The following is a 20191-nucleotide window of genomic DNA, read 5'->3' on the forward strand; positions in this document are numbered from 1 at the left end:
TCAATCTTTTGGTAGAGGAGTTCAAAAGCCACACTCTCAGGGGCCGATACTGGAACATAGATGATCAGAATACATTTGCTATCTCAAGTGAGTGACAGTCTTCCTCTTCATCCCTAGGTACCTTCGGTATTGTGACAATCTGGACCTTGATATAACACCGCCTTGAAAGAAACACCCCCAAAACAACCAACCGACTACTAAGTCAGTCGTTTGTGACAAGAGAAACTCCGGGAACCTGCTCCCCATACCTCACTACCCCTGCTCCTAAATCAAACTTAGATATCCCGAACAAGCCTGGCTCCAACCCACGCATAAGGGTAGTTCCTCTGATACCAGTTTACAAAGCTCGCCCGTCCCGCAATGCGTGGGTGCGTAGCCCATGAACCGCCCAGAACAATGTTGTGCTTGCCGTCAAAGAAGTCGGTTGTGTATAGGGGATATAGCGACATGGGCTCGAAGCCCTCGTATCGCTCTAGATTCGAGCTTGTCCACTCCCATACACCACCCATCTCAGACTGACCCGCAAGCTTGTTGCCCTGGGATGTCACTGGCATGGGGTGCCAGTGCCGGAAACCGACGTTGGCGTCGGTCAGGTCAAGGAACAGCTCCGAAGAGCTGTCCTTGGCCGATTCGGAAGATTGGGAAGGCGGTGTCTCTTCGACACCATCATTGACAAGGTGACTATATGCATATGTGAGTATAGAAATAAGAAGGGCTTGGCAAGTGGCTTACCCATTAACTGCTGGCACCGTCTTTGAAAGGATCCGTTCCGCATCAGCCTTCTTCTGCTTGTTGACGTACGCATAGATGCTCTTAGCCTCCTCGAAGGTGGGAATCCTGCCACCCATCCATGAGGCGCAGCCAGAAAGCTCATCATACGAAGCAAAGACAGGCCAGTCTAGAGCGTACTTGAGGGGAACGAGCCCATACACGGTTCGGACATACTTGCCCTGAAGAAACGAGTCGGGGACTTGGTTGCTAACCTGGCCGTTCCTATTGGCATGTCCATTCGAGTGTCCGTTGGCGTGCCCATTAGAATGGCCGTTGGAATGACCATTGGAGTGACCATTGGTATGACCATTGCTATGGCCGTTCGAGTGGCCGTTGGTATAACCGCCATTGACACTCCCGTTCACTGTCTTGGATGGATCCCAAGACCACGATGCGGGTACGCTGTTGATCTTGGTGCTGTATAGATATTGAGCGTACTACAATACAAGTTAGAGACATATGCGTGTACTGGTGTTCTCACTTCATACCTCTTCGTTAGTGATGGGCCGCCCCTGAGCCTGAAAGGCGTGGACCTTTGTTTGCCGAGCTGGCTTCTCATTATCCCTGTAACAAATTAGCTTGACGAGATCGTCAGTATAAGAGATATAACATACCAGCCAAAATGACCAGAAGTATCGGTACAATCCTCAGGATCATCCATACCCAAGGTGATGGTTTGCTCAGGGACATTGAACCATTGGTTCGGCACTCTCGCCTCGTACGCCTGCTTGGCCATCTTCTCAAAGTTAGGCTGTGCTGTATGAGGCGGCGGTAGTGTCTTGTCGCTCTGTAGCATCATGTAGAGCAACGTCTCGATGTGCATCAGCTCATGTTCGAATCCGACCCAGATGGCCCTCGCAATGTGCCTGGGGATCTTGTTTGCACCATCTCTATACTGGGCCTTCACTCGGGATCGCACTCTTCCCTGATACTCTGTGATCTCTTCAACTGGAGGCCATTCCTCAGGGATCTCAGAGTGCGTATGACATAGCTCGGGGTTGTCCACATCGGGGTCAATTCCGCGCTCAAAGATGGAATAGTAGTAGGCGGGATCAGTTGGGGCTTGGCCAGTAGTCTTAGTCAACTGAATGTCAAGAAAGGTCGGAATGTGGCCGAGGTAAAAGATGCAAGCATTTCGAAGCTTGATGGGCTTCTCGTTGAGCTCCTCATGAGGGAGCATCCCCTGGGTCACTACGTCCCATGCCTTCCACAATGCCTCCCAGTCTTGGACTGCGGGAAGCGGCTCAGCGGCGTAGAGTGACGGGATCAAGCTGAAGGGCATGGCGGACTTTTGCAACATGTGGAGGCCTAGATAGGTAGTTGTTAGCATCCTCTCTGCACAGTCTCTAAATATCTTGTTCTTGTTAACCCCCCCACGTCATCTAACAAACAAGAGCTGGACTTGCCGACCCGGGCCACAAAGGGAAATACCAATATGCAGCCGTCGGGTCACTGGATGCATGTCTTGTCTTGATTCGCGGGGTAGTCCGGGGCCATGCCATGCACAACCCCAGGGGCCTCAAAATCCAGTTTCCGGGGTGGGAATATTGATCACGAGGAGATGCGACCTACCATACTCGTCTCCCCGGCTCCAACGACCCATCTCGGTCAGGCCTGACTGGGCCCAGAGCGTCCTCGTTTCCTCGTCTGAATACTTCAGGCTCTGCTCAATCTCAATTCGCTCATGCGGCATGACTCTTGATCCGAGGACATCGGTCGGGCGAGTGGGTGCAACAAAGGCTTGATGGCGGCCGCCTTCATCATCGTACACGTACTCGCCGATGACCCTCCACTCGTCTACCTTGAAGGCTTCCTCAGAAAGAAGTTCGTTGGCATGGGAAAGGCCGTTGAGGATGAATCTGTGTATTCTGTTAGTCCTGGAGAGCTGAGGTTGATTTATGATTGGCTTACTGATGGGTCAGCCCCTTGGAGTCTGTATAAAACTGTCGCATTAGCATTGCTCCCATGGCTGCTGCAAGTCATTACACACCGTTGTACGCATGGCTGAAACTTGGTTAGCGAGGCTGATTGTGAGGCGACGGTTTCACTTACTAGACCTTGGCTGGATTATTGCAGGCATCGACACCTACAATCATGGAATCTGAAGGTCGGAGAACGTCCGCAAACCCTCCCAAGAAAGACGCTGCTTCATCTCTGGAGAAATTGCCTGAGGTGATGGAATTAGTGGACAAAGAATTCAAATTCTCATCAAAAACATACCAATACTGGATCCCAGATGAAGAATACACTTGGAGCGCCCGGTGAGGGAGGGATGCTTGAGCCATTCCCGTCCGTCGTCATATGTGCCCAGCAGGCCGTGACACGACACATACTTGAAGTCGGGGACTTGTGCGAGGGTACGCTCGAGCTCTTTGCGAGAAAGATCCAATGCGAAGTACTGAATGGGTTTTGCGAGGTCCTCGAATGCTTGCAGAAGCAAACAAACCTTGCGTAGGTTCCTTGATCTTGTTAGAAGCGCGGTCGGCACTCTGAGGGAATCAACTGACCCGCTTCCTAGCTCGATCACCATGGAGCCCTCAGGGATCTGCCTCGCAATCTCGGCGGATGACCGCTTCAACACCTCAATCTCATAGTTGGTCAAGTAATACTCATCCAGATACGTGATCTGGTTCAGTATAAGCAATGGTGAGCAGAACGGTCCGGGTGAAATCAACATACATCCTCAAAGAGCTGTAGCCCCCTCTCGCTGTATAAGAGGAGCGTGGGAAGCTTGCGGGGCCCATCTTCGGGGTTGAACTGGGAGATGATCTGATCTTTCAAGTTGATCTCGACATGCTCACCACGAATATCAATGATATCTGGCAGCGCTGGTGATGGCTTGCTCACCGCGGGCCTTGCCCCTTGAAAGACGGCCGGAGACGCGTTGATGGAAGAAGGCATTGCAAAGCAAACGCAAATGACAACGAAACAGTGAGGACGCTTCAGCTCGGGACGGGACGTGCTAGGGATGTGGACTGATGGGAGGTATTATATTTTATAACGCGCAACAAGAGCAAGAGTACAGGCGCGTCCAAGGGCGTCGGCCTCGTCAGTAGTCCTCCCCTCCAACGCAGCAGCTCCGAGGTACCTGAGGATCTCTGCCTCCTGAGTGGAGAACATCTCGGACAACTCCTCATCCTTGGGGGCAAGGCGTCTGAGCCGAGCCAGCGGCCACGACCAAACAACGCGGGGGGGCGCCACACTATCCTTAGTTCAGTGAATCGTCATGATACCGAAGGGGCAACGATGAGAGTCTGAGCCAGGAACAGCGGTCCACTTGGAGGCGGTACATGGAAGGCCGGCTGGGCGCCGAAGAAAGCAAATCCACCTCCGTTCCGCAAGTGTCGGAGCGGTGGGAGGTGGAATCATATCTTGCCGGGCCTCTCACGGTGAACCATTTCGAAATAAGTTTGTCATGGACTGCAGCTCCAAACTTGCAAGCATCAGCGCTTGTGGAGAGAGAGTGGGAGAGGTCGGGAGCTGGCAAATCAGGACGTCATGAGCATTACGCCCCACGCCCCACGCGCGTGGGAGGCGATGCTGGGAAGAGCTCACGAGGCCAGCTCCGAGGTATCAGGCTTGCGGGATGTTTGATATTTGGGGGTGAGCGTCGAGCTCCCTGGGAAGGGAGGGATCGATGGTGCCGCGTCGTCTGGTTGGTGTCGGGTATTTAAGATGATCAATGGCGCTCGCGTTCGCTGTTGTGCATGGTGCTTCGGGACTTCAGCCTTATCTTGCGTGATAGAGGCGACTTACAGTTACCCCGGATATTCGAGATATGGGGGATCCGGGAGGTCGGTTCAGCTTGTATGGTACTGCACGCACGGTATCCCACATCCAGACCTCCTCATCTGCTCCAGCATTCCCGAAACCGACTGCACCATCTCCTGCAGAAGCCACGGTAACCTTGGCCGTCGTCCTCGCCGCACGCCCTGCCTGCGACATAAACCGGATTGTACGGGTCATGGACTGGAATCAAGTCGTCGTCCGAGGGTCGCACGTGGAACGGGGTTCGCCGATCTGGAGATAAGATTGCTCCTCGTCCTCTTGGTCGTCGTGTGGTCGTGTAAGCTCCCCGCGAAGCTTCCGGCATGCCGACTGCAGACCCCTCTGTGCGCTCCTGGCCCATCCACTAGGGGTGCTTGATTTGGAAGCATCTGACAAGGGGTAAGCACTTCTGGGCTTGGTGACATGCATTTGCCCAGTCTTGGCAAGTCTGACTTGATGCCGACGTCATATGCTCTGTGCTGAGCTCTTCTCGTTAGTTTCACAAGCTCAGCCAGAAGCTGTTGTGCAACCACGCAGCTCCCCGAGAATGGTGGGCGAGAGCGCCTGGAAGGAATGTAATCCCACGTCCAAGCGACCCGCCCGCATGGCCTCAGTTTCCTCGATGATCCGGCAGGTTTTGCCGACTGTATGCGTACCGGCCCGGCCTATGCTCGTGTGAGCAGTACCAAAACGCTGAGATGATTGCCAATTGCCGTCATCTTGTTCGTTGAAGCCGTTACCGTAAGCGCATCAATGGGTCGACACGGACGATGGGGTCAACTGCTGTGCATGTCTAGGTTGTATATCCCTGACCGCAGCGTGGGGGTGGCTATGAAAACAACTCAAAAGAAGGCTGGCTTGCTGTCTGTTTTTCTTTGTTTGTCCGCGGGTTGAGGGAGGCAAGATGATGTATCCCATGGTTTGTCTGCCTGATTACCTAGGTATCCCATCAGTTCCTGCCTGTTGGGGCAAGTCGACGAGCTCCTGCTTGCTTCAGTAGCATGGGTAGCTCCTGCCTCGTGCTGTTCTTCTTTCGCAACTTCCCAGACATCAATCTCCAGCCTCAATTGTCTATATCGCCCATCTAAACACCATACATACCCAGATCACTCCAAGGACCATGAAATCTTCGTTTTGGATGTCTCGCTAATTCAATCATGCCTCCAACGCCTCCCAATCCATGCATCTATTCGAACCAGCTTCCAGAATCCCAGCAGAATACCACACCACACAGTTCTATTCCATCCCAATGCACCAATGCCCAAGGCTTGCATTCATCCCGGTCATCACCAACTCCTCTGGTTTCCGGATTCCCATGACGAATTCGTTACATCTGTTTTGGTCGTTATAGCCTCCCTGAGCCTTGTCTATCCGGAAACACCATCCCGTCGAGTCCTAGCCTGTTCAGGGGATCCCAAATCCCAACGAGCCTGCACCCGCAAACTCTTCCAAGTCATTCAATACCTTCCCGATTCGTTGTGACTCGATCATTTCAAGCTTCTCCATCGAAAATTCAGGAATACTTTGCTGGAAGATGCCTTCGTCAAGGCCTGGCAGTAGCAGTTGGCTCTCCGACAACGAAGAGGGCGGTTTGCCTGCATCGCCCATAGGACCTGCCTTGGCAGATAGCCCTTCTCCTCGATGTTCCAAGACAACTGGGGGTGATTCAGCTAACCCAGATCGCAGTCCAGCTGAACTTCCCATGGCCGAAAATGACAATGCAGGGCTGATGCTGGGGCCGTGAGTGTAGTTCGACGCCCCTTGATGATCTTCTGGCACGCCCATCGAACGAAGAGGTTCCCAGCTGCTACCACGCGACCTGTCAGACCCTTCGTCATGTTGAGATCGATGTCCATCATCCGAGGGGGGTTGAGGAGACGCTTTATCCGCTTTTGTGTACGACTCATCCAGACCAGTATCGCCAACAGGTCGTATACTCAGTCGCCTAACCCCAAAAGATGGTTTGGACATGGGGTCAGCGTTGTTAGCCTGTTGATTGAACTGGCTCTTTGCATCCACAAAGTACTGGTTTAGTTCTTCCAGGTATGTCAAGTAATTTTGTGCCACCGGTAGATACTTCGTCAGCTTGCGCAGTGCCTGACAAGACGTCCTTGTTGTCGCGCCTTCAAGCACACTGGTGCCTTCATCCATGTCCCGTTCAATGCTTTCTGAAATTACCATTCGTTGTTGGATATCCATGATGGGAAATTGATGGGCGTATACGGCCATAAAGCCAGATAACCACACGGCAAACACGGTCAAGCATGATTGAGGAAGCTTGTCCTTGCAGATTTCAACCAGATCGAGGATATCCCGGGACGCTCGGAAGACATTGTCAGCAGCCTCTTCCCAAAACCGGTCCCGTGCTGGATCTTGTGCACTCGCAAGGGGTCCTTGTGGTCTGTCACAGCGGATGGGCAGAAATGGAAGATACTCTCGGTTAAGGATGATTTGGCACACCGAAGATAGCATATGCAATGATACATATGTATTCGTAGCTTGGTGATTGTCATGGCGGTAATAGTTTTGGCGTGATAGCGTGAATGTGTCCGGGAGGTCCATATGAAATCGATCCAACCTCTCTCTCAGCTGGCGGAATGTCGATCGACTGTCCCACGGTGATGCGGTTTCTTGCGAGCGGCCGCCCGCCGTACTATACTGGGAAATGTCGCTCCAGATCGCAACCAACTGCACAAATCGGCTCAAGGTACTGTCGTCGTTGACTTTTTGTGAAATAGATTCCTCCGGGCATCTCAGATATCCTGTGTAAACATCCAAAGCAAGGTCAAACGCCATCTCTGAGCATGGCAGTTGTATCCCAATGCTCTCCAAGGGGATGCTCATAGTCCGCTCGCTGCCGCAGGCCATCATGCGGTCAAGAACCAGACAACTATACATAGTACGTCTTCGAGACTCTCTTATGATCCCAATTTCAGATGACCTCGTTCGAGATTCATGGGCCACGGTGACCCGAGCTTCTCGAATCTTCATAATGTGGTCGTCAAGCCCAAGCTTGAGCAGTTTTGCCATCCGTATTGCAACACCAACATACATCCAAGCGCTAGAGTTGCTAAACGCATGGCGTTGACTCCACTCGAATAGTCCTAGCATCAGAAATGCCTGGACTCTTTCCACGGTGACAACAGTCATGGCTGTTCTCAGAGGACCAAGTGCAGTCGTGAGGGCATTGGCAAAGAACTCAGAGGCGGCTATCGGGTCGGGTTTGTGTTGTATTGTCCGTGGCCGCACGTTCCCACCTTGCTGGCTTGACAGGTGTGTCACGTACTTGACGAGATCCGTATGAAAACGAGCCGTGAGGGTGAGGATACCAAGGAGGACCAGGTTCAACTCGGACGAATGGTGCTGTTTCTGGCCTTGTCTGCGCCTCATTTTCTCCTTCAAAGTTGGTAGATGAATGAACGACAGCTCCGTCGCGAAATGCTGCTTGTAGATGGCAAATAGCTGATCCCACAGTTCTATCGTTAGAAATGGATAGGTGAGGATCTCTTCAGCGTAGGCCGTGGATTTTTCGCTGTCCAAACCAGGCGCTTCGTCCATTTTCCTTGCCCTCTTCCTCTCGTGAGGGCCATCCTTCTCTTGCCTTCCGCTTGCCGGGGGGTCAATTCTTTTGGGAGCAAGAGATGTGGCCTCCGGGTACTGGCACTGGTGGCCTCCCTTGATACAAGTATCGCAGGGACTGTTACCGCCATCATTGTCGCACTTGATTTTTGATCTGCGGCATCTCAGACAAGCAATGCTAGACCTCATCGGCTGCCTCATTTTCGAAGTCTTCTTTCCTTCTCTGGCACTTGAGTGAGAAATAGGTCGATGATCGTCGGTGTGGCCCCCGGTTGGCTCGAAACCGCCGACATCAGGCCTGGATTGTCCGTCTAGGAAACCAACCCGATGTGAGACAGGCGGAGTGGCCTCGGGGGCAGAAGAGAGCTCCTCGATTTTTCGCTTCGGAGTTGACTGATTCGAGGATGCGTTGGACAGCTCATCAGCCTCGGGGTCCGCAGGCGAGAGTATTGACTGAATGCGAAGTTGAGAAGCTATTTTGACGAGATTGGGCTCTGAACAAGAACCCTGTGTGTTATCAAAATTCAAGATAAGGAGGAACGATCCCCGGAGAAGTCACTACCCGTTGAGTCAAAGTCGCCCGTGAAGACCACTAATCGAGTTGGAGAGCAGATGCGAAGTCCACAGTTGCTTGTCCAAGTATCGTAATCGATGATCGAATGACTAAACCGATCAAATCAAGAACCTCCAGTTTCGCTAAAGGAGGTTGCAAGATGGATCGAGCCAGTGTTGCGAGCCTGGACGATACAATCGACTGCCCAGTCTCTCGAGTGTACTGGACGAAGCGATCAAGTTCGAGGAAGGCTTCACCTGGTTCTGCTTTCATGAACGCATTGTGGTGACAGGAGGGTCAGATTTCCGGCAAAGGCAACTACTCTTGGCCGAGATCGTACTTCAGGAACCTCGAAGGTAAGTTAAGGGCAGAATTGTTCAAGAAGAAGCCGATGAAAGGGAACCGCAGGCGAAACTTCCGAGCCGACCGCTAGGTTCTCAGGCTCGACTTATTAGCTGTCATGCCTGGTCCACCGCCTCCCACTTATTTGCCTACTGTGCTCGGCATGTACCAAGCTTCAGACCTCATAGTACGTTGGTTACAATGCGCACGCCCTCCTGGTCTCCCTAGGTACCTCAAGATGGTAAACCTTGGCGAGTAATCTGCATGCCAGGCGTGTGGGAGAGCTGGGTAAGGGGATAGGAGCCGCTAACGAAGCGATCCATCTTGCCTCCGATGGTTGACCCCACAGTAGAAACCAACAGAGCTCAATTTGAAGTCCGCACGTCTCTGCCGTGCCGCTTCCTTGTGTGCGCCGAAGGGCGTGGCTAGTTAGACCAGTTCGTCCGTTGAAGCCGTGGCCGTGGCAGCAGGGAAGTGGTCCCTGAGCAGGGGCTCACGGTGTCCACCACGCGGGTAGGTCCCGCAGCTCGGTGGGCATGGTGAGCGCGAGATGTGTCCAGACATCACGGCCCAAACAACGACCCATGCTCACTTTTTGGGTTGGTCAATGGTACGGGAGGGAATGCCAGCCGGCTAGATCCAAGGCCTAACTTGGTAGAAGATGTTAGCCAACCAGATCGCCCGCAAATAGATTAAGCATCTCGTATGATCGCTGCACAATAGCTGTTGTTTTCTCAACGAAGACGACGGCAACATGTCCAAAACCGCCAGCCATGAGGTCGAAAGTGGTCGCGCCATCGGGAGGCCAACCGACGCCTCATCCGACGACCACGCCTCGGTGTGAGTAAACCAACCACGCTGAGCAAGGCATCCGATGCCGCAATAGCATGAGCCACTACGTAATGATGGGGTAAAACGTACCAGCTATCGTCACGAAGAGCCTCTGTCCTGTGGTCAAATCTGGGGCTGACTTGAGTTTTGACACCCTCGGTGTAATATCCGAGGCCGCCGCCGGCCGTTTTCCCCAGCGTTCCGGTGGGGGTTGATTCTCCTAACTAATTGACGTGCCCTGGGCGGGCCCCAAGATCGACTCTCGACCTTTTCCGAGCATGGAGAAGGGAACCTGGGAGACTAGGAGCAGACAAGACGTGCAGTAGTGGACGCATGAGCGTGTATCCATACTTCCTTTTCCAGCAACCATGCGGTCATGACGGCAGGCAGAGAGATGAGAGTCGGATGCTCAATCGCCTTGGCGTTGAGAGCCAAGAGATGCCCGTACTCCCAACTTGTGCGCCATTGTATCCCTACTACGGACAACATAGTAATGAGGGATTGACTCGTGATGATGAAAACAGGAACGTTCAATGAACGGCCCTACGAGGACCCCCCATTCGGAAACGCCAAGGGCAGCCAGGGGACCGACAGGCATGCGGAAGAGGGCGTTGTCATTAGTTTCCTTGGCGATCGTGCAGTTGTCCAACTGAGCTCGGGCCTTGATAGAGCGACTGACGAAAGGATTGTCAGACAGTCGATTTGGGTATGCATGTAATAGGGCTGCATGTAAGTTGTCGCTGATGTTTGGTCGGGGTTTCCGCCAGGAGCAATGCCGTAACTTGAGCACTCCAGGCGATCGGATAGCACAGCACTCGCAGAGCTTCGCTCTCTTCTCCAGCGACATCGGCGAGTTTCTAGCCTCGATTATGTGGATGGAGAGATACCAGATGGATACATCGAGATCATGTGGAACCTGTTAGTGGCACGATCCTGACCAAAAGCATGGACCCGTGTGGGCTTCGTCGAAAGCAGCTCTCCCAGTACAATTCGAGGCCAGCGAAAGGCCAAATGGTGATTGAAGCGTCGGGACGCAATGCAATAACACGATGCAAAGGGGAGGGGCGTATTCGATCATCAGAGACATCGTTGCTCATGCTGTGTCGGCTGGTGCACCGTAGCGCGCAGTCAAGTCATGGCGCAAGGAGCTGCAACCGGCAGCTAAAGTGAGAGCGGCGGCAACTGCAAGAATGCGTATGTAACATAGCCAACCATAACTAAGAGAAGTCAAAAGATGGGTCCTGGTTCCGAAAAACTGGTAAATAAATGAATTCTCAGTGAAGTTGTAATTGTTTGATAAAAAGTTCCATCGATGATCAGGGCCCATCATTTTACGGAGACACACGTGGTTCGTGACCGCGCCTGCCTCCTTTTAGAAAGGATCAATTCTTGGAGGAAGGCACGAATGAAGCTAAAAAGCCTTCGAGGAAGGTCAAAGGAGAGCGTTTACAACTTCATTAATAACATCACGGGCATCCATCCAATTTATAGCAATCTACCCAGTTCCTACGCGGCTGCTGACTGTCGCATCCTTGATTTATGGATCCATGGATCCCAAGTGACTCCATCGTCTTCCGTTTTTCTATTTCTCTCACATCATGGATTTCTCCTTGAGAGATGTTCTCATAATCCCCTACGGTCACGATGACAATCCACTTCCTGGAAGGCCACCGTCCATCTCGGCTGACCAGTCAGAACCGCCAGAGCCTTGTCGACAACAGACAACCCAACTCGAAGCGAAAAGTTACCTCACGGTGAACCCCCACAGCCTACCCAACTCCCACGGATATGCCGAGGATAGATCCCTGTATCCCGCCTCTTTACGACAGCAGTGACATGTTGGTATGGACCCGACCGAGAGTGCCAAGCTGACCCCGAGCGGGCTGGCTGCCACCGAGCAAACTATAACAGGAATGGCCGTTTAAGCTTAACTGCTTCGCCCTGCCGCACACGCAATCCCAAGCTGCTCAGCTTACCAGGTCAACAACTTTTTTGTTGAATTTTCTAAGAAACCACAAGAAAAGAAGGGTCTCGATGCACATCACGTACGTGATCAACTTTGACAGAGATGGTGCCAGAACCAACACCTCGACATTATTCGCTCGTATTCCGGTGGCGGCACCCTCAATGGATTGCGCCCACCAATGAATGACGTCGCCCCCTCCCAGAGGCCTCACAACTCGCAGCTCACCACACGCATAAGCGCCGACAGGCGCCCTACTACTTGGCCATGATGGATATTTTGCGACCAACGTCCCCGTTGCGACAATTTCGTACCCATCTCTCGAATAGACCGCCTGCAACAGCCGCCGTATCATAAGCTATTTCATTAGCAGTTTAACGCATTGCTGCTGTGTTGCCGCGCATCGCGCTTGTCAGGCACCATCTCTGGCCTGAGCGCCGTCATAAAACCAACCCCTCCATCTCTAACTTCGCGAGTTCCAAGCTTGGGACACTCTCCTACCCCTTCCTTGTTTTTAACAACCTGTCCCTTCTCCCTCAAGGAATCTGTATACGAATCTCTGTATTAGAAGATTACAAGAGCTTAGCAGATATGGCTTCGGGACACAACGTAAGTCGACCTCACCTCCAGGAGGCCCATCATGGTATCCGTCCATGACGTCTACAACTCGCCCTCCCTTGGCACCCCTTTCATACTAACATAGGCTTGGTCAGGACCCAAAGCTCCTTTACGCTGTGGAGGGCATCAACGCCTACCACATCTCTAATGGCAAGGAGCGATCTCTCACCCGTTCGGGGCCGCAGACCCTGTCGCTGCTCATGGTCCCGACCTCGTCGGGCTTTGCTGAGCCCTCAGGGGTTGGCTCCGACGGCGAAGAAGACTTCTATCTTCACCTACATCTCCCTCCCGAGCTCGATCTCCCCTTGCCTGCCACGACTCAGATCTACCACCAGCCACCCAAGAGCTACCTGATCCCCCGCTGGGATCTCGGCCCCGATAGCGGCGCCTTCACTCGAATCGAATTCCCGTCCCTCGACAGCAGAGCGGGTGTCCAGGAGGACGTCGATACCTTCGAGACTATCCTCGCCCAGTGTACCGCTTTCCTCGAGAGAGCTCCTGCGCCCCAACCGAGAGACTCCAAGGCGGCCCTGGCCAAGGAGCGCGAGGCTGCTGGCGAAGAGCTCCCTGCCTACAATCCGGCCGATTACAACCCAGGGGAGGCCTACGTCCAGGGCAGCCATAGTTCTCATGCTGGTGGTCGAATTGTGCTTGTCGATGAGGAAGATGGTAGTGTCATCGGAGAACTCACCGATACCTACCAGGTGGTTGAAGACAGCAAGGTCCGCCCAGGCTCCAAGGGTATGCGAAGAATCTCTTCAATATGACGCTTGTGCTGCTGCTAACACATTTCCAGAACCCGTCGAGATTTCATTCCCTGCGGATGGCGGCCAGAACATTTCTGTGCAACCTGTTTCGCAGGCATACATGGAGATGGACATACATCCCGCCTACAAAAAGTCGACGATAGTCAACAGCGCCACCAAGGCATCCCGGCTCATCGTTACGACATCGGATGTCGTCTCCAGGACGCTGCAGAGCCAGGCTGACAGCTTCACCAAGAACACCAAGCCAAATGCCAAGCCTGTCACGTTTGCTCCATCTACCCATGACCGGATTCGTCGCATCAACAACATCTCGGACAGAGCTGCAACCTTTTCAGCGTCGACAGTTGGGACAATCGGAAATCTAGCTCAGAACCTTGGCGCAAGTGTCACTCGCCGTAAGGATGGACGGGCCAGAGGCTTCGACAAGGACGGGAACGCAATCGACACGTACAAGCCCGGTATGCTCAACAAGAGCTTGATGGCCTTCAACACGGTTGTTGACGGTATCGAACAAGCCGGCCGCAACCTGCTTACAGGAACGTCATCTAGCGTTACCACGGTGGTTGGACATCGCTGGGGCGCTGAGGCCGGCGAAGTATCGCGACATCTGGGAGGCGGCTTCAAGAACGTGGGACTCGTCTACATCGACGTGACGGGAGTCTCACGTCGCGCTATTCTCAAGAGCGTTGCCAAGGGTATGGTTGTTGGCAAGGTCAAGGGAGGTGGTGAGATCATCGTGGGGGGTACGGAGAGCAACGCCGAGCTCATTGCAGCCCGAGATGGAAATGGAAAGGGTGCGCATAGTACTTATGGGGACAACGTGAGCATTGCCAGCGGCTACGATCCCAACGGCAAGAGGCCAGCCAAGGGTCCTTTCTGAGGGAACATTATGACGGACAGCATCGTGGTTGGATTGGGAGGATATTCTTCTTTTGCTGTGATAATGAAGGGTGAAGATCCAAGAGTTGGTGTTGGTGGGAAACCCAGTTGCATGCGAGCCTACCTATGGATTTCTTAATGGCAGTTTCTACAAAGAAACTCGAGAATTGAGCTAATTGCTATCCTTCTGAATATGTTCTTAGACCTGGTACCTTAGTTCTAGAGTATCAAGTGATGCCCCTTATTTTCATCTTTGTAATCGTGGTTCCATGTCTGAATGGTGCCATGAGCATGAAGCTCAATTTGACGTCACGTGTGATCGCGGGGCAGTCGCACACTGACCGCGTCGCGACAAGATAGCTTCAACCTTAGACAACTTGAAGAGTCACAGCCCGTTCGGAACATTGGGCGGGACGATATGGCCAGGTGCTTTGTAGGTCTGTTAACGCAGTAAAAGATTGTCTTTCAAATCGCCGCGCCCCATCCCTCTTCGTTTTCCCATCATACGGCGCCCTCGATGGGTCACAACGACTTCGATATTGGGACTTGAGACGATCAACTTCGATTAATGTGCCGCTTCGAACTAATTGGGCTCATCATTATTACACTGCGCGATCTTGGCGATTGGATAAGGTCTAAAAGGGCGCAAAATCGGTATGTTGACCTGTAGTCCAACCAAGCCCAGCATCACCGCTAACTATACCATCAAGCTCCAAGTCATGCTCCACGAAATCCTCCTCTCCCTCTCGGGACACCCATCCCCCCTCCTGCGAACCGACACCTCCCAGCCAAATGCCCTCTCCGGCGTATCCCCTGCCGAGCGTCAGCTCCTCGCCTCGGCCGCACATCTCAGCGACGTCCACGTCAAGCTCATCAGCTACACAGCCCAGATAGCCAACGCCCACCCGTCGACAATCTGCCGCGCCGTCGCCACGGCCATCGACACCATACATCTGTCTGCCTTCCAGCGCAAGGTCCTCGAGGTCGAGGCTAGCATTCTGCGGGATGATCCCGAGCTGGTGGGGGCGTACAACATCGTGCCGTTGACGGCGGTGGTGGGAGAGTTCAAGGACTGGACTAGGAGAATGGACTGGCTCTGGGAGATGGTGCAGTTTATGCTGGCCAAGGACAAGAAGGGCGAGGTGTGCCACGGAGCGCACCTGATGGACCGACTACGGCTCGAGCTACAGAGTGGATATCGAGATGTGCAAGACACAGCTATGAGTCTTGTTACAGTAGCTGAGACGGCTTGGCTAAAACAAGTATCGGCATGGATATTATACGGAAGACTCCCGAGTTTTGGAATCGAGGACTTTTTTGTGCAAAATGTCCAAGATTCTGACGAGGTTGGTTTCCATCCCACGCATATGAGGACTATCATTGACTTGACCAGGAGTATATATCACGGGCAAGCTTGCTGCCCGCCTTTGTGACGCCAGCTACAGCCTCTTCAATGCTGTTTATCGGAAAATCACTAAATCACATCAGAGTCAGAAGCAGTGTTGACTCTGGACTAAGAGGACTTGACCATCTATCATCCAAGTTACAGGAGCTCTCGAGTCTTTCTTTTCCCATAAAAAGCACCAGCTTCTCGAGGGCCATCACGGCTGTACGACTATCGCTCTCGGAAAATACGCTGCAGAAACTACTACCATTGGCCAAGGTGACAGAGATGCTGCAGCTCCTGAGAGATTTCTTTCTACTGGGCCGGGGAGAGTTTGCCATGCAGCTAACCCACGAGGCGGATGAAAAGATACGCAGTCGATGGAGGAGAGCTGACAATCTGGCCTACGAAAAGGGTGACGGTCTCAAGAATGTGACTGTCAAGGAAGGTGAAGTCGCAGCAGTCCTCGCCAGGACGTGGGCGGTTTTAGCGTCGATGCAAGGTCAGCACGCCGAAGAAGATGAGCAACTTGAGCTTGCTCGAGACTTGTTACGGCTCAATCTCACAAAGGCAAAGACATCTACGCCTCTGGGCATTGGATCTGGTCTGAGTCACGATGCTGCAAACCTACTATCCGAGTCACCATTCCGCAACCTCCTCTTCTCTGTCCCCTCTGTATTATCGGTTCAGATCCCGCCACCCTTGGACATGGTTCTATCACCCTCGGATGTCCAGATATACTCGTGCATCAACGCCTACCTTCTCTCCATGCGCAGGGCGCACATCAGACTTACCGATTTGTGGAAAATCACCTCCCTCAGACGTCATCACCCATCTCATCGAGGTGATCGGGACCAGATTATTATGCTCCGGAAACGGTGGACGGCACGGGCGTCATCGATGCGCAGCTCTTGGACCACCGCCAGCGCTGCCATCTTTTTCCTCGCAGAGACAGAGGCCTATCTCCAGACGGAGATTGTAGCTGGGTTGTGGGAGGGCTTCAATGAGTGGTTGACAGTCAATGATCCCAAGCACGGTCGGTCAGGGGCGACAACACCAACAACCAGGCACGAAGACAAGGCCGGAGAGGGTGAAGACGACGAGGATGACGACGATCTATGGTTGCGTGAAGAAGACGACAGTCCTGTTGCCCAGGAAAACGCTCACAAAACACCAGACTCATCTCCTCCCCACGATCCTCAAACCCTCTCTACAGCTCATCGACTCTATCTCCGCACCCTCATCCATCGCCTCCTCCTAACCCAGCCCACCTTTACACAGCCCCTGTACAACCTCCTCATCCACATCGACCACCTGGTTGCCCATCTGCACCGTCTGCATGCCATCTTCACCTCGATAGACCTGGAGACAGATGCGGGCGTCGTCGACGCCTTTGTCGACCTCGAATCGGAAGAGCGTGACGTCAAGCGCCGCCTCCACGAGATCGAGTCCCGCATCCGCTCCGGCATCGAGGACGTGGTGGCCGCCCTGCGCGCCCTCGAGTCCGACCCCGTGTTTGCGGCCGAGTGGGAGAGCGACGCCGCCGCTGCCGAATGGGCCCCCGCTACCGAGGATATCGATGAAGACGAGGACCAGCGCGGTGGCAGAGCCCGAGACGCCGACGACGCCGAGGAGCGCGGCGGCTATGCGCCCTCTCGGGTCGGCGGCATCAACCGCCTCCTCATGAAGCTCGACTTTGGCACATGGTTCGGTAGAGCGGGGGATCAGTACGACGAGGACCGATTCTGACGTTTTCCCTCTGTTCAACCCCTCCTGCGGCTCCGAAAAGAGTAGCCAGGCTGGTGGGCTGGATGCAGGCTAGCAACGTTGATGCAGGCATCAAGGACGGACGACGGATTGGCAAACCAAGGCACGTCTGCAGGACGTAAAGAATGGAAGGGACGGACTTTCTTCCCCGCGTCTCGGGCAGAACCAATGTCGTGCATTTGTGGCGTCACAGATGGCACGATTCTCAGGTCCGGGGTGCATCTCCAGCTGGTCTGACAGGGAAGGGCGTGTTGGCGTTGTCTTTGACGCCGAGGTCATGGACCGAGCACTGAACCATTCAATGAGTTGTCAAGAGACGAGATCCATCGATCGTCATGCAAGTGTCAGAGAAATTTGCGCAATATTAACAAGAAATCTGTCAATTTCGCCGTTTCGTATCAGGTCATGATGGCGTCTCATCCAAGTGTGTACCTATCATGTGCGGGAGCTTTGCATCTTGGCTCCAACCAACCTCCAAATCCAGCGAATAATGTAATGTCGTCGTCGTGCCATGTCCAGATTCATCGGACCAAGATCCGGGGTAACAAGGAGAAAACCCATCCGGGGTACAGTAAAAAAGAAAAAAGAAGATACGCCAAGAAATACCAAGTCAGATCGAAGCCCGGGGTTTCCCGCCTCCCGTGGTCCGTCATCCATTCGTAGAAACTCCCAAAACGCCTTCGCATGCCATGATACCGTTTGGGGGACGTTTCCCATGATCCCGTAAATGCCCAATCACAATGCCTCCAAGAATCATGGCCAATAACCCGTGGCCATGGTTAAATAAACAATACCAATAACAAGGTCGCCATACATGTAGTGTATAATGTCAGTCGTGTGTGACATGAAACAAAAAGAGATGAAATGTTAAAACAGAAAAGAAGAGAAATTTTGGTATCGTGAACTCGAGGCAAGGAGTGGCGCGCACAACGTCCTTTTTTCCAAAAGAGAAATAATGGCTTCGCTTCTGTCGTAGCTTTCTTTGCTTTAGAAAAGATGTCGTTGCCAAGTTTTGAGGCGAAATCAATCTGCGAGCTGATACGAATGTAGGTCGATAGATAATCAATACGCGGCTACAGGCTTGCGACCAAACCGTAGCGATCCGCGGCTAGAGGAATGCTCCTCCGAGTGTCGGCGTTGGAAGAAGCTCTGCATGAAGGAGCGTGGATTTGACTGGTTAAAGTCGCCAGTGCGGTTGCGGATGGCACGATGCGAGGGCTTCTTGGCCTGCCATCGCTCCTTGATGCAGTCGTCGACAAGGGAGATGAGGCCGGTGGCAATAATGACACTAGACCATGCGGGTTAGCCAGGGTCACCATCGTAGGGGTCCAAGATTACTTACTCGGCCACGTCGGTAATGGCGTCAATGATGCTGCTGTCGCTGATCCACATGTAACAGGGGGTCACCCAAGCACCAGCCATCTCATCGTCGAGGACTTGATTAGGGCTGCGCATCTCGGGCACGATGTGTGCGACAGGAGCACCGTGGCCATCTCGCACAAGGTGGAACGACACCACGTTCAGGTTCTTGTCAATCACACGCTTCCAGGCGTAGGTGTGTCCCCACCACTCAAACTCGTACCGCTTGTTCGTCCGTCCTCCTCGTCGGGCAATGTCCACGCGGGCGTAGTTGCTGAACTCGAGCTTGATGCGGTTGGTTGGCACCATGCGTGGCTTGGCCTTGGTTGAGGGCTGCTCCGACGTCGTCGAGTGATGAGAGCCGGACCAGATCGAGGCGTTGTCAGCGGAAGCAGCAGACGTGGTGGTGGCGTTGCCATGCTTAAACATGGACTGTGTTCCAGATGTAGTACGGTGGAAGGATGTAGTCATCGTGCGTACTGCCGAGCTCATGGAGCGTCGCAGGGCTGGGCGTGCAGCAGCCACGGTGCCCGTAGGAGCTGGGGCATAGGAGCGCTTGGAATTGCAGACTTCGCGGCCAGAATCACGGCAGTAACGGCGCAAGGAGAACTCTCGTCGGGCCAGATCATGCATACGCAGGTGAAACAGCTGGACAGCAAGAGACCGGCGACCGTGGCCAAAGGGAACAACCGTGTCGACACGGAGGTTCATGTTGCCGTCCGAAGTGCAGTCATCGTGACGGACAGCGAGTCGATCAAGCGAAGGAAAAAGGCGAGCAAAGTCCTGAGGCGTAGATGGCCGGCAAGGGCGTTCGTTGGAAGTGCCACGATAGGGAGGCAAAACTGGGGGGATATGGAGAGACTCTGGGTCAGACAGGATGAAGTCCTTGTCCGCGGGGTCGCCCTCCACATCGTCCTCGTCCTCGTCATCATCATCACCACTCTCTTCGTCGTCCTCTTCGTCCTCCTCCTCTTCGTCTTGCTCGTTTGCGTCAAGATCTGCCTCTCGGCGCAGGGGTGCCATCTCGGAAAGGACGGAGTCGTATGTGGCAATCGAGGACGAGGTGGTGTTGAAGAGCAGCTCGGCAGCTGCAGGAGCTTTCATGGCTGTTGTAGGCTTCTTGTTTTCGGCCACATCAAGGGCCTTGGTATTGGAGCCAGATGCTGAGTGGAAAGATGTGGGTGCGGTTGATTGAGAGGCTTCTGAAAAGTACGAGTCGCGAAGGGAGTCTGACTCGGAGGGGGCGGGGGATGTGGTGATGACAACCTTTCGTTGCCGCCGTGATGTCGAGTCGGGCGTCATTGCCATGGGTTATGGTACAGTATTGGAGGTTTGTCGAATTCGTAGTGGATGACAATTGTCGGTCAAGGCGTTTGTGTAAGTGAGGTTGGTGTTGAGCAGTTGGTATTATGCTCTCTTGATGTCGTGTTGGTGTAGTCAGATGCTTGCTGGTGCATAACAGGTATGAAACAGTCAAACAATGTTGGATTGGAATGTCAACCTCGGAACATCCAGGATCAAGATATGGGAGGCTGTCAAAAGATATATATCTTTAATAAAATAAAGTCGTCTGCCTTGGTCTTCGTAACGAGACGTTGGCGGGTGGGGAG

At 53.4% G+C, this 20191-nt stretch overlaps 5 protein-coding genes across 5 annotated transcripts; 2 read left to right on the plus strand and 3 right to left on the minus strand.

Annotated features, from left to right (window-relative positions):
• Nucleotides 1–275: 275 nt before the first annotated feature.
• NCS57_01018600 (Ergothioneine biosynthesis protein 1) lies at nucleotides 276–3672 on the minus strand (the record flags this gene model as incomplete). The annotated part of the gene is made up of 11 exons (XM_053059937.1): nucleotides 276–681; nucleotides 733–1208; nucleotides 1260–1335; nucleotides 1386–2079; nucleotides 2344–2630; nucleotides 2683–2704; nucleotides 2762–2775; nucleotides 2824–2938; nucleotides 2992–3230; nucleotides 3279–3397; nucleotides 3451–3672. 11 exons carry the CDS (start codon nucleotides 3670–3672, stop codon nucleotides 276–278), a joined length of 2670 nt encoding a protein of 889 aa, XP_052910331.1.
• Nucleotides 3673–5943: 2271 nt separating this feature from the next.
• NCS57_01018700 (Zn(2)-C6 fungal-type domain-containing protein) lies at nucleotides 5944–8319 on the minus strand (the record flags this gene model as incomplete). The annotated part of the gene is made up of 1 exon (XM_053059938.1): nucleotides 5944–8319. One exon carries the CDS (start codon nucleotides 8317–8319, stop codon nucleotides 5944–5946), a length of 2376 nt encoding a protein of 791 aa, XP_052910332.1.
• A 4079-nt stretch (nucleotides 8320–12398) lies between these two features.
• On the plus strand, nucleotides 12399–14072 carry NCS57_01018800 (uncharacterized protein; the record flags this gene model as incomplete). Its single annotated transcript, XM_053059939.1, has 3 exons — nucleotides 12399–12416; nucleotides 12521–13166; nucleotides 13222–14072. 3 exons carry the CDS (start codon nucleotides 12399–12401, stop codon nucleotides 14070–14072), a joined length of 1515 nt encoding a protein of 504 aa, XP_052910333.1.
• A 655-nt stretch (nucleotides 14073–14727) lies between these two features.
• On the plus strand, nucleotides 14728–17204 carry NCS57_01018900 (Spindle pole body component; the record flags this gene model as incomplete). The annotated part of the gene is made up of 2 exons (XM_053059940.1): nucleotides 14728–15417; nucleotides 15465–17204. The coding sequence occupies 2 exons, from the start codon at nucleotides 14728–14730 to the stop codon at nucleotides 17202–17204; spliced, it is 2430 nt and encodes an 809-aa protein (XP_052910334.1).
• A 1080-nt stretch (nucleotides 17205–18284) lies between these two features.
• On the minus strand, nucleotides 18285–19889 carry NCS57_01019000 (uncharacterized protein; the record flags this gene model as incomplete). Its single annotated transcript, XM_053059941.1, has 2 exons — nucleotides 18285–18510; nucleotides 18565–19889. The coding sequence occupies 2 exons, from the start codon at nucleotides 19887–19889 to the stop codon at nucleotides 18285–18287; spliced, it is 1551 nt and encodes a 516-aa protein (XP_052910335.1).
• Between the last annotated feature and the right edge of the window lie 302 nt (nucleotides 19890–20191).

This window comes from Fusarium keratoplasticum, chromosome 8 (assembly GCF_025433545.1).
Source record: "Fusarium keratoplasticum isolate Fu6.1 chromosome 8, whole genome shotgun sequence".
Lineage (NCBI taxonomy): Eukaryota > Fungi > Ascomycota > Sordariomycetes > Hypocreales > Nectriaceae > Fusarium > Fusarium keratoplasticum.